General features: G+C 40.8%; 1 protein-coding gene across 2 annotated transcripts in view; it reads left to right on the top strand.

Annotated features, from left to right (window-relative positions):
• Window positions 1-13,914, top strand: part of NEGR1 (neuronal growth regulator 1) — a 457,176-nt gene that overhangs the window by 390,147 nt on the left and 53,115 nt on the right. Inside the window, exon 7 of one of the 2 annotated variants that reach the window (XM_081193857.1) lies at window positions 5,011-5,052. The exons of the other annotated variant lie outside the window; for it this stretch is intronic. Coding sequence (XP_081049983.1) covers window positions 5,011-5,052 — 42 coding nt within the window. The remainder of the gene's footprint in view (window positions 1-5,010; window positions 5,053-13,914) is intronic. 2 annotated transcript variants of the gene reach the window in all.

The following is a 13,914-nucleotide window of genomic DNA, read 5'->3' as shown; positions in this document are numbered from 1 at the left end:
ATCAGGGTGTGGTTTATAGGCCTGGTTTTAAGGAAATAATGAAAGGTTTCCATTTTAAAGAGCCTTCTCTGAAAGCATCTCTCCTGGAAGGAGCACCATGTATTCTGTGCTCCGATTGTTTGGCCCCATAAAGAACACGGCAGCTTCATTTTGAACCAACGTGAATTTCCAAACTGTCTTTAACAGCAGCCTCATGTGGAACATGTTACAGTAGCTTAATCTGTATGAAGCCAGAGCACACGAATAACCATGGTCAGGTCTGCTTTCGCGACATAGGGTCCCAGGTGGCAAATGAATCTGATAAAAGGAACTCCTGAAAATGGATGCCAGCTATCATAGGTTGATCCAGATCCAGGAAGACCCCCCCCCCAAACTGCTAACTCGGGGGACTGCCATCCCATCCAGGACTGATCATATACCTCCATCTAGATAAACTGGTTTCCTCACCCACAATGTCGTCATTTTGTCCAGATTAAGATTTGGCTTCTTTGCCATCATCCGAGAGGTGAGGAGAGCAAATGTTGGGGATAACTGTATGGCAGAACCCTCAAACTGGTAGTATTTGATTGATGCAGCAGTTGAGGTTTTCTATTTGTGAACAGAATTATTTGAAAGAGGCCTCTGAGAATTCAGCCTGCTCACTAGTAATGTGAAGGAAGGGAAATGTAATGTGAGGAAGGGAAAGAGAGTCCCATTTCTTGATCCTGAAGAGCAGATGTCTGCAGAAAATTCAACCCCTACCCTGAATTCATTGGACTTCAGTTGCATCATGCATGTCAGTTCATTCAGTATCAACTCCTTGTTTCATGTAATAGCCCAGGATGCTTTTGTGCATGTAGCTTTCGCATGCTGCAGCACTGCATCATGCTATGTGGTATTACCGTATTTTTTGCTCTATAAGACGCACCTAGTTTTTGGATGAGGAAAATAAGAAAAAAAATATTCTGAATCTCAGAACCCAGAACAGCAAGAGGGATCGCTGTGCAGTGAAAGCAGCAATCCCTCTTGCTGTTCTGGCTTCTGGGATAGCTGCGCAGCCTGTATTCTCTCCATAAGACACACACACATTTCCCCTTACTTTTTAGGAGGGAAAAAGTGCGTCTTATAGAGCAAAAAATACGGTATATAGCCATTCTACACATCAGGGTTTTTGGGTTTTTTAGAGCTAAAGTAACCTCTGCAGGTGTTAGTCCAGTGAAATTACGACAGGAAGTAAATAACAGAATAGCCCTCAAAGACCAAGGAATGATTCTGTCTTTTTTATTAATCAGGAGATAGAGTCTTATAGAGCAAAAAAATACGGTAATTGTTCTCTTGCACGTATGTCCTGTTCACAAGACTTCAGATGTCTAAACAGGTTAAAACACCCATAAACTGATGTGCTGAAAGCACGACAAATTTCAGGAAAGCTACTAGAATTTCTATATCAAGACTTGGCAAGAATGGAAACTCTGCATCAATCTTGATGATTCCTCAAAGGCTATGAGCTGTGACTTAGTCACATGGGTGTGAATGCACAGAGGCCTCTTTTCAACGATCCCATTTGCAGGTAAAAGCAAGCAATTTCTTTTCCTGGACAACCTTTAGAAACTGATTTTGTGGAAATTTTACTCTGAGATATATATAGATTATTATGGCAAGCAGAATTGCCTCCGTAAATATCGTAAGAATGATGTTTGCTGTATTAAATGGACCCTATAGCTTCTATAAAGTGACCAAACAGGAAGGGGAGGAAGATTAACTTTTTCAGTGTCGGAATAACATGTTATCACAGAACAGCAAGAGAGAAAATTTATGTCATCATCACCACTGAATAATGCTTTTTAAAATAAAGATAACCACAATTCCTTGGGAACTATGGATGTATTGAAAGTGTTGTGTACATTTCTTGGAGCCCTAAATCAAAGTCACATATGTACCATACATTTAAAGTACTCTTATACCACTTGGTACCCACGACCCACCCCCATGAATCCTGGGAAATGTAGTTCATTTAAGTGTGCTGAGAGTTGTTAGGAGGCTCCTCAAAAAGCTACAATTCCCAGCACTTTTAACAAACCCAACGAAAGTTCCTTTCTACTCCATGCTAGTTATTTGGATTCCTTCCAGCAACTGAATAGTTTTTCTTCCTCTGCTAATTTCACCTCTCTCTTTTTTGGCTTTAACAGGGAATTATTATTTTTTGTAAAACCTTTTTCCTAATAAGCTTCATCTTCACTGCTTAAAACATTTCACCCTCCTAATAAATCATTGTCCCATGTTCTTTGCAACCACTAACCCTATTAGGTTTTTACTAGGACCTGGTTCAAATATATTATTTATCATTTTTAGGTTGCATTAGTTCCCATGTAGAGCTAGTCACATTAACTGCAGTGTGAAGGAAGCAGTTCTGACATGGAGAAAGTATGCTCACAGAGACAGCTTCCTGTGGGCAATTAAAGGGTTTTTTTTTGGGGGGGGGTAATCTCACCCACCACGCACTTGCAAAATTGCAGTTCAGTATTTAGGATGAACACATGCCATGCATGTTCATGCCAGGCCAGATTATTTAATCCACAGCCATACTCTGAGAGTTGCTTTTGAGCACATTTGAACCAGACCAAACATTCCTTGACTCACCCTGCTCTCCCATTCCACATGGGGTTTGTCCCAGGTTGCCTTAAGCCAGTGCCACATCCACAGGACAGAAGGAGGGGAACGCGGCAGGGGTCCTTTCACTGTGCCTGTTTCCAGACCCAGGCCAGTCTCAATAACATCACATGATAACAGTATGGTTGGTTAATTATCCAGCAGACCCTGTTCTATTTCTGCCTCTTGTGCCTCGTCCTGTTCTAGGGATTTCTGCTGGTTGCTTGCTGTTTGGAAAGGCTCACTGGAGCACTGATTTCTAGCAGGGCTTCCTGCTCTACCTCCACCCCCATCCAACCCCTAATCAAGCATGGTGGATCCAGGTTTGGATTGCTCTGTAAATGTGATAGGACTGCAGCAACAGGCAATTATGAACATCTTCAAGTTACCGTACTTTCGTTTCTCTAATGGATACTAATCTGTGTGCTGGATCTGCTGCATTCACTACCACACTTGATGTGCAATTTCAGCTTCTGGCAGCCATCATCACTTCCGCGAACGCATGTTGTTGGTGTGCCACAGGGGAGAAATAAAACTCCTGGTACTTGTAACTTTTGTCTTGATTTGCAGGGATATTTCTTCTCCTGAGATGCAGAAGAATTCCTCCCTACCAGTATTTATACATAATTCCAATATGTGCAAAGGGTTAGGTTAACTCCCCAAGAAAGCTAATGTGTTCTAAGTGTGAGTGAAAATTTAATGCTCCTTACTTCTTTTACCGTATAATAGAGTGATGCTTGAATTCTGATCTGAAGTAATGCCATGGCGTTTCAAGTCAGCATAAGAGCAACTACGAGCTGTCTGAGCAAAAGGGAGGGAGAATTAATACTGTGGCTTCAATCCTTGGATATGATTGACAGTATATGATACGAAATAATAGCCTTTCAAAGGCCATGCATTTTAGCTTCTCAAAGGAATTGTGAAGTTACTGCATAGCAGGTCAAGGTCTTCAAGTAGCATAATTATCAGAGAAGTGCCAATCCAAAATCGTTTTCCATTTTAAAAAATGTGCTAATTTATAGGTGAAGTTGATGGTGGCTTTTCTTCTTCTTTTTTGAGAGCTGAAAGAATGTATTTTACAAAAAAAAGTGCTTAGAATATAATGATACACAATTTTGACATGTTTTTCATTTCAAATACAGCAGCATTTTAAAGAAATGGTCATTTGAATTTAATTCTTTGAGTTGTGTATTAGCCTGGTTTTGATTTGCGTATGCTGTGTCAGGCAGAGAGTGACAAAAATATAGATGGAAATGAAAAGTGAAAAATGGTATGTTACAATCCATTGGATACTTACTTAAAAGTAACTTGCACTAAATCAGTGTGACAATTCCAAAGAAAAGTGTTTGTGGACAATTGGACTTTGGTGTGAAAATACTGCTTCTGGTTTGAAATACCGCTACTGGTTTGTACCTTATCTATATTTATAAATCTGATATGATTTGTTTGTTGGCCATTAATAAAAGTCAATGGGTGGAATGCAATGTAGTGCAAGGAAGTGTCCCCTTGAACACACAGGGCTTTTGTTTTGTTTTCTCCCCTGAAACTGCCACCCATGTGCCCCAAAATCTGCTCCAGAGGGTTGGGGGACCCTGTGGAGCGATTTTGTTGTGGGGCTGCAAGGGGGAAGGAAATAAGTTTACATTCTGCTATGCAAGCAGATTTCCATTGTACAGAGGAGTGGACATTATTGAATGCCACCAATTAAATAAAATTAAAGCTGGTCTGTATTGAGAAAACCTTAAATTAATGCCTTGTTTCATGACTCACTGAGCTGCTGTGAACCTTATTTTAAACTTTCCTTTCAAATTTACTAAACCAAAATGTATGTCACCATTTTTGTCCATTTGATGCATTGAAAAAAATCCTTGATTAAAAGAAATCACTGAAAGGTATTTTGGACCTTTGTATGGACATATGCATTTTTTAAAAACCCCAATAAAATTTTAAAAATCAGTTGTGTGAGCAGATAATTACATCTGTATTCACATTAAAAGATGGATATTAAGGTGTATTTTGTATGCTGATTTCAGTCACCTACCAGACAACTTTATCAGAGAACTTCAAGGGTAGGTCAGCAAAGGCAGTTTGGCTGTAGTTTGTCTCTCAGAGTGTTTTATTTTGACTCCTATGTCTTAGTGATGCATGAATAAAGAAACTGATGTGTGTCACCCATGAACACGGTTTTTGCTTACTGCATGATTTTCACAGAAAACGCCAAAGTCTTGGTGGGTTTTGTTTGTCTTCCTTGTTTCCTAAGTTAACCTCATAAGCATTATCTGTTGCATGACCATGACCGATGACTGTCTCATTTTGTATTTGTCTTCCATATGTGATTAATATCCAAATGTTCTTTTTTTTCTTCCTTTTCCCTTTTTGTAGAAATTATTGAGCCTACTACTACTAGTCCTGTCTCAAGCCCAGGTCAGTATCCACATACACCCCCAAAGTATGCTTGGGTACTCTCTCCCTCCCTCTGTCTTTCCAAGGAATGACAACATATATGTTGCTGTCATGCCAGTAGACACACAGTTGGTGTTGAGCAGTATTACTTCTATTACTGCTGAATTGTCTCTTTCCTGTCTTTGTGCACTCACCGTTTGTGCTGCTCTTTGGGCAAATGCTATTCTGCCTTGGTAGATTTCTTTTATGAAAGCGCTTCTCTGTTTCCCTCTGTCCCAAAGATCACACAGCAGATGCAGACAGCATTGGCTTAGTGGTGAAATGCCTTGTGCTTTTTATATTCTCTTTGTGGTATTATCTGTGCTAAATTGATTGTTGGCTGTTTTGCTGGAAGCAAGGCATTTGTGTGAGTTTTCTTTCCCCCCTGGCTCTTCCTTTGTGCATATTGTGTTGGAACATCTATGACCGAATGCAGGGCTGTGCTAATGATGGGGTACCTTTTTCTGTAAAGGTTGTTCACATAGCAAAGCTTCATGAGCTGAAGTAACACAAGATGAAGAATTTTATTAATTTTAACTTACAAGGTCAGATCTTCAGAGAGAAATGCAGATTTTCTATCTCCCGATTAATAAAAAAGACAGAATCATTCCTTGGTCTTTGAGGGCTATTCTGTTATTTACTTCCTGTCGTAATTTCACTGGACTAACACCTGCAGAGGTTACTTTAGCTCTAAAAAACCCAAAAACCCTGATGTGTAGAATGGCTATATACCGTATTTTTTGCTCTATAAGACGCACTTTTTCCCTCCTAAAAAGTAAGGGGAAATATGTGTGCGTCTTATGGAGAGAATGCAGGCTCTGCGGCTATCCCAGAAGCCAGAACAGCAAGAGGAATCGCTGCTTTCGCTGCTTCTGGCTTCTGGGATTCAGAATTTTTTTTTTTCTTGTTTTCCTCCTCCAAAAACTAGGTGCGTCTTATGGTCTGGTGCGTCTTACAGAGCGAAAAATACGGTATATATATTTTCATACTACTTAATTAATGTCTTTCTTTACCTATCCTCTAAAAAAATCAGAACTGTGGAAACAGGTTCTGCTGCCAAACCAGTGCATATTTCTACAAAACCATAGCAGTGTTTTGATACAGGCATTCTACAAATCTTCAGCAAAGACTTGGCCTACCCCTGGTAGCCACAATGCCGAGGGCAGATGCTGACACTAAAATTCTAGCTTCGCAAACTTTTGAAATATGGTAGTCTTTAGTGTGGAAATTTGCCCTGCTTTGAAGATGTATAGTTTGAACTATAAAGAATGAGAGTTCCCACTGCTTCTGTAGAAATTCTCATGTGTTTTCTGTGTCATTCATGCAGTGTCTGACACAGCTGTGCAATGAACTAATCTAGCAGTGTCTTGAAAGAAACACTTAAAAGTCGTGCTTAGGGTTTGTCTGGTAGTCTCACTTGCAACATAGCTGATAATATAGCTCACTAGAATTTGCTTTTTCTTTTCATTTTACCACAGTGTTATAAAAAAAGCTATGCTATAAAATTTAATACAACCTAAAGTACATTTATACCCAAGTTGTTAGTTGTTTGTTTGAACACATTCTTTCTTTAGAAGGCGATCCTCAATTGAAACATTTTGCAGGTTGAGAAGCATTGTGTTCTGGTGCACTTTTTCTATAGTTTTAACATTCCTCCCCATACCTTCTCCTGAGCCTAAAACTTACAGTCAATCAGTAGATTTGTTGCTCAACCAAAGATCATAACAAATCTGAACAGTATAGTATTGACAGCTGGAGAGCCACAAACTCACACCGTGCCATCAGATAGATTATTCCCTCCTGAGCACTGTAAAGTATTGGTGGTTCACTGCAGAGGATTTTCCAAGTTGGTGGCCAATGGCCACATAAGCTACCCTCCTCTCTTCCCAGAAAGTCTACATTTTATGTCTGCTTTGTGAAAAACAGGCACATGCAAGTGGACGCTATTGAGAATTCTGAAGCTTTCCCCAGAAGCACAGGGCCATAATGGGAACATAGACATACATGCAAAGAAGCAAGGGTTGCTATCACCTTGCATGAAGATTTAGGTGGTATGCAGCAATGCTCCTTTCAGGACTAGAAATCCTGTGGGCCTGGGATCTTCAAACTCTTAAATACTGTCTCTTTATTAGTATTCCGTAATACTTTGCTTCCCCATGGCTAGTTATGTGCTGAGATTCCTTGGGAACTTCAATCTGCTGGGTAAGCCTTATCTAGAAGATTTATCTTCTAGATAAAGGCAGGATCCAGTGGCAATACCTGCTGTAGGGAGTATCCATTCATCTTACTGCTACCCGCCCAATGACTAATTGATCTTTCGGTGTAGCGAGAATGCATAAATATTGTCAAGGCTACTAACGTAACCCCCTATTGCTGATGGGGTTGCCAGAAACCACAGGGACCGTAAGCATAGCTGTAATGCTTTGTAGCTTGCTTTTAGCTGTCTAAGAAAAATATTTACCCTTTACCCCATTTGTATGTCCAAAATGAACCCCTGCCAGTTGGCAAAACAAGAAGTTTTATTCTTCAGACCTTCAATCAACTTGTGGATGCAGGACTGGTCCCACTCCAGATGATTGTAATTGAATGGCTTAATGCTTGAAGAAGCCTACAGATTGAGCAAGAAGGAATGATGGATTCTTAATATGGTCCCCTTTTGATTTATTTCATTCATTTCTTCTATAAGTGTTCCACAGGCAGTGGGTGTCTTTGTGGCTTCATCTCTCCACCTTTGTTGTTGTTGTTGTTGTTGTTGTTGTTGTTATACAGATTTATTGACTGCTTCACAGCATGAAGCCATCAAAGCAGTGCACAGTGCAGAAACAGAAAAAAACACAGAAGGTCCTTTTATTGGCTTCCTGGTTTTTGAGGAGATTGAATTGAAACTGGGAGGGGTTTTTGAGGAGATTGAATTGAAACTGGGAGGGGTGGCTAACACCCCAGAGGACAGGAACACACTTCAAAACGACCTTGACAGATTAGAAAACTGGGCCAAAACAAACAAGATGAATTTTAACAGGGAGAAATGTAAAGTATTGCACTTGGGCAAAAAAATTGAGAGGCACAAATACAAGATGGGTGACACCTGGCTTGAGAGCAGTACATGTGAAAAGGATCTAGGAGTCTTGGTTGACCACAAACTTGACATGAGCCAACAGTGTGACGCGGCAGCTAAAAAAGCCAATGCAATTCTGGGCCTCATCAATAGGAGTATAGCATCTAGATCAAGGGAAGTAATAGTGCCACTGTATTCTGCTCTGGTCAGACCTCACCTGGAGTACTGTGTCCAGTTCTGGGCACCACAATTCAAGAAGGACACTGACAAACTGGAACGTGTCCAGAAGAGGGCAACCAAAATGGTCAAAGGCCTGGAAACGATGCCTTATGAGGAACGGCTAAGGGAGCTGGGCATGTTTAGCCTGGAGAAGAGGAGGTTAAGGGGTGATATGATAGCCATGTTCAAATATATAAAAGGATGTCACATAGAGGAGGGAGAAAGGTTGTTTTCTGCTGCTCCAGAGAAGCGGACACGGAGCAATGGTTCCAAACTACAAGAAAGAAGATTTCACCTAAACATTAGGAAGAACTTCCTGACAGTAAGAGCTGTTCAACAGTGGAATTTGGCTGCCAAGGAGTGTGGTGGAGTCTCCTTCTTTGGAGGTTTTTAAGCAGAGGCTTGACAACCATATGTCAGGAGTGCTCTGATGGTGTTTCCTGCTTGGCAGGGGGTTGGACTCGATGGCCCTTGTGGTCTCTTCCAACTCTATGATTCTATGATTCTATGATTCTATGATTCTATGAATGAGTTTGGTTATTTTTGAACCCTTGATTTCTTTTTTGTGTGGCGTTTTCTTATTTTAAGCTGCTTTGGATGGGCCATTACACCCACAAAACAGCCCTGAAACATTTCATGGTGATGGTGATAGTAATCTGTTTGCTTCTTTATCACTCCCTCCCAAAATACCACGCACTACAATCCAGTAAGAAGTTAATAACAGATACGAATGGGCTTTAGTGTGTCTGACTTCATGCTGGATCGGGGCCAGTTTATTTCAACGTTAAACGAAATAGATATTGTATCATTTTGTTTTGTCTCACTGGTGATGTAAATTGCTTAGCTTTAATGTTCGAGTTCTTTCAACACTTTGAATGTACAACTAAAATGTAGCAATCTAGGGCTGTGTGTTTTTAATAGCTGTTTATTCCTTGTCAGCAAATGAAGTTGGAGAGCAAATAATGAAGATTTATGGAGTACTTTTGAAAATAGAAATGTTTATGGGTGGCCTATGTTACACTGTTTTAGGAGGCTTTCATGAGAAAGAAGGAATCGGTGATGACAGGGGAAAATTACAGCCTTAGAAATGAGTATAATGTGTTTAAAGAGCCTATCTTGGCCCTAGTTTTGATTCTGTTTTGCTGACATCATTGGCAGAACTTCCATTTCCCATTAGTTCATCATACCATACCCAACTACCTCTCAATGATGAACATTTCTTCTTGTCATGCTAGCTGCTAATTAGCCATTGTTCACTTTCAGTCAACATCAAAAATAATTGGAGAGGGATTTCCTTCACAAACACTGAAAATATCATCTGGACAAAAACCATAAACATAAATGTTTGACATTTTGAGAGGCAGGCAGTACTGATCAATGTTGTTGCAACTGATGATGATTCAGAAATGCTGGCAGCAATGAAGAGAGAGAAAGGGAGAGACGACAACAAATGAACATTTTCTAGTGAACTTCAAGAATTGGCTTGAAATTCTACATGAAGATCATTGACTGACAGGCAAAATTAACTATGACTAAATGAAAAGCATTGCAAAACATGTATAATCTCCACTGAAGATAGTGTTGGGTGAAAGTTGATGCAGTGTGGAAATTTACAGCTTAAAAATGAAGAAGATGAACATTTGCAAGCAAAGGACTGCAGAAAGTAGATTGTTTTATAGCAGATTGGCCAAGAGGAATTTATATAATTGGGGGAAATATTAATAGGAACTAGAGAACTGAACAAGGGGCCACAGCTCAGTGGTGAGTACATGATTTGCATACACAAAATCTCACGTTCAATCCCTAGCATCTCCAATTAACAGGATGTCAAGTTTCAGAGCTGTGACTACTTGCATAACCTTGGAGGACTGTTTGCCAGTTGAAAAAGGCAGCTGGTCTCACTCCACATAAAAGCAGCTTAATATGCTCATAGGTTCACTATGCCAGCTATATTCAAGAAATGAAAAAACACCATGTGATCAAAAGATTTGATCAGATGAGCCTCAAATGCAAGGACGGCGAGCTTGAATAAATATTCATAATGTTGTTTCCTTGCATACGGAATGCATGTGATGTATTGATATACGGGTTTAAAAATCTATTAACCTATTTTATCAGGTATTATTGTGAAAGGGTGGGCGGAACCCTCTGAAACTTCATATGTATGCTAATGGGATCTGAACTGGTAGCGACTGATCAGGACCAGAACTTGAAGTCACAGTGCCTAGCTCAATGAAGATGTCAGTTCAGTGTGTGGCAAACCCCCTCCCCCAAAAAAGGGTGAATTCCATGGAAATAAAACTGCTGATATCATAATGCTGTTGCGCAAATCTATGGTGTGACCACACTTGGAACACTGTGAATATTCTCAAAAAGGATACTAAAGAGCTGGAGAAGTTTCAGAAAAGGGCAAGCAAGATGGTCAAGGGGCTTGATCAACTTCCCTGTGAGAAAAGGTTAAAACACTGGGGCTTTAAGGGGGGGGAAGATGCCTATGGAATGATGCTGGGAATGGAGAAAGTGGGTAGAGATAAGGTTTTCTCCCGCTCTCATAATTGTACAACCTGGAGCCACTGATGAAGCTTCATGTTGGAAGATGCAGGACTGCCTAAAGAAAGGTGCTTCTTCAAAGACCATGTAGTTAGAACAGGCATAGGCAAACTCCGGCCCTCCAGATGTTTGGGACTACAATTCCCATCATCCCTGACCACTGGTCCTGTTAGCTAGGGGTGATGGGAATTGTAGTCCCAAACATCTGGCGGGCTGGAGTTTGCCTATGCCTGAGTTAGAACCATGCAGTTCCCTCTCACGAGATGTAGTGACTGTCATCAGCTTGCCTGGTTTGAGAGAGGAATAAAAAAATTCATGGAGAGTAAGGCTATCCATGGCAACCAGCCATGATGGCTGTGTTGTGCCACTAGGGGCTGGAGGCAGTATGTCTCTGAATACCAGCTGCTGTGAATCACAAGTAGCAAAAGGACTGCCAAATTAAGGTGCTGCTTGCAAGCTTTCCGTTTCCATTCGGCCGGCCACAGTTCGAACAGGATGTTGGACTGGATTGGTCTTTGCTCTGATCTAGCACAACACTTTTGTCCTCTTATATTCTCAAAAAACTATTGCCTACATCTAGCCATATTTTATGTGCAGTTCATAATTATTGTGGGGAAATAAGGATTGTGTAGTGCAGACTATTGTTGAATATTACATAATGCTGTGATTTGGATTTGTGCACCCACTGGAAATCTATTGTTAGACTATAGTCATAGAGCATGACAGCCATTCAGATATAGTTTTAAAAGTGCTGAAGGCAAGCATTCTCTCCTAGTTTACAGGCTGTGGTAGATACACAAAAAACAGAAGGTAGATCTATATTAAGAATAATGTTGCTTGCATTCCTGTTTTGTAAAAAGAATCCCTAATTAACTGATTGTTTTAAAACAATAAAAGTGGCATATGTTTTTCATGAAATCAGAAAAGGAAACTTGGAATTATATATAACAGAAACCTTGCAAATGTCTGCATACTTATATGGCTGAATTTGGGGTCTCGTATGGGAATTCCACAAGCAGGACCTGGGTGCAGCAATGCTCTCCCAATTTGTGATTCCCAACAACTGTTATTCACATGCATACTGTCTCTGCCACTGGAGGTAGAAAACAGACTTCGTGACTAGTAGCCATTGATAGCCTTATAATCCAAATGGACATAGGCTAGATTCAGAGGTTCTGTTGGTTCCCTGAATCTTTACTTACTGACTGACTTACAGCAATTCTGTGTCTTCCGGTTAAAAATAAATAAATTGCTCTTTCACAAATGGAAGGATTTCACCCAGCTGAGGTTTTTCACCCAGTTGAGGTTTGACAGGTGGAAAAAGGGGAGTTGATTTTAATTGATTACCCCTTTCCCCACCAAATACCCCATGCCACCCTCACTTTTTTTCTGGAGGGTCCCCCAACCCTTCAAAGCAGCTTTTCAGAGACCACAGAGATTCTTGGGAAGATGGGGGAATCAGTGCAAATTGGCTCCCCACCTTCTGATAATGGGATCATCCACTCAAGGCATTTCTTGACTCAAGTCTAGGCTGTAATTAAACATCACCTGACTGAAACTATAATTGTGATTCTAAATCGGTAAAAAAAGCAAGCAAGCAAACAGCCACCTCCCGAAAATGCCAGTCGTGTGTGTGTGTGTGTATTACATTGGGATGCCACTGGGAATTAAAGGAAATAAGAACAAAGAGTTCTAAATAACATATAAAGAAGACATATATGTGTATTATTTAAGTAGTAGCTGAATTGAACAAATATATTGTGTACCACCTTGCATTCAATCTGTGGTTTTTACAGCTATGTCTACTATCAGCCTGTTATGAATAGAACTGGCAAATCAAGAAAACAAGAACATTGGCCAGGCTTCATTACATGGGTGACAAAATAATTCCCTCTTTCCCCCAATACCATACCATAATAACCTCATGCCAATCATAATCAATCACTGAAATATTTTAGTTAACTCTGAGACATCCTTTTTATTGTGCATTCATAAATATCACACCTGTTCTGAGGGAGAGGGAATTTTACTATTGTTGAGCTATAGCTTTTCAGTCAGCAGTAATGTGGTAGCATTGAGGCAGCCTCGTAGAACAATTATTAAAGCAGGTTGGTGTGTGGACATAAATGTACTAGTGGTATAAATCCACAAATTTTTGCTGACTAATGCTGTCACGGGCACGATGACCACAGCCCGGTGTGGGGTAGAACATGGAAATGAACATAGGAGATGGGTATTGGGTTGAAATTAGGCCACAACATTATTGATTACAGATGTCAGTAGGTTTTCTTAGGCACTGGGCATGTATCCAGCATCAGAAAGCCCACATGCCGGCTGATAGGAACCTAGTGGGGTCAGCCGTGCTAGGGAGTCAACCCCAATGTGGACTGGGTGCCACGACCCAACACAGGCTGCCAGTGGAAGAGGTGTTTTGGCTCATTGGCCCCTGTGTGGACTCCCAGACAGAGTCATCCCTCTTGGGCTGCGTTAATGGAGTACCTGCTCAGCTAAAGATCCAGCCCCATGCTTCACCATTATATTTATATCCTGTATTTTTCCTATTCCAGGACTCATGCAATTGCTTTGAAACAATGCAGTGTTCAAATTTATATGCTCAAGTAAAAAAATAGGTGACCATCAAGGCTGTGTCTAGTGCCTAGCTAAGCAGCTGCTGAGTTCTAGTTCTTGTGCTGTGCCTCTCAGGGTGGTATCTACTAATGCTTCTACTAGTGCAACAACTTGGCTGTGCATCAGAACCCCTCCCCTCCTCTCTCCATATGCCCCCTTAATCTGTTCTGGGAGTTGCACCAACTTTCTAGAACAGTTTGGAGGCAAGGGCACACAGGGGAAAGAGAGGGAGCAGTTCAGTTGCACAGGTAGAAAACCTTGTCCTAGCGGAAGCATTTCATCAGCCACTCACTTCTTTTGGTCCAGGAGATTACTCTGCAAAAAGCTTCAAAACGTTGTTATAGATCTCGTGGAAGCTATGAACATGGCCTGGTGGAACCTCCTTTTCTGCC

The sequence above is a fragment of the Podarcis bocagei genome, assembly GCF_964188305.1.
Source record: "Podarcis bocagei genome assembly, chromosome: 5".
NCBI classification, from domain to species: domain Eukaryota; kingdom Metazoa; phylum Chordata; class Lepidosauria; order Squamata; family Lacertidae; genus Podarcis; species Podarcis bocagei.
Note: the sequence above shows the minus strand (reverse complement) of the source record. Positions and strands in the feature narration are given on the sequence as shown.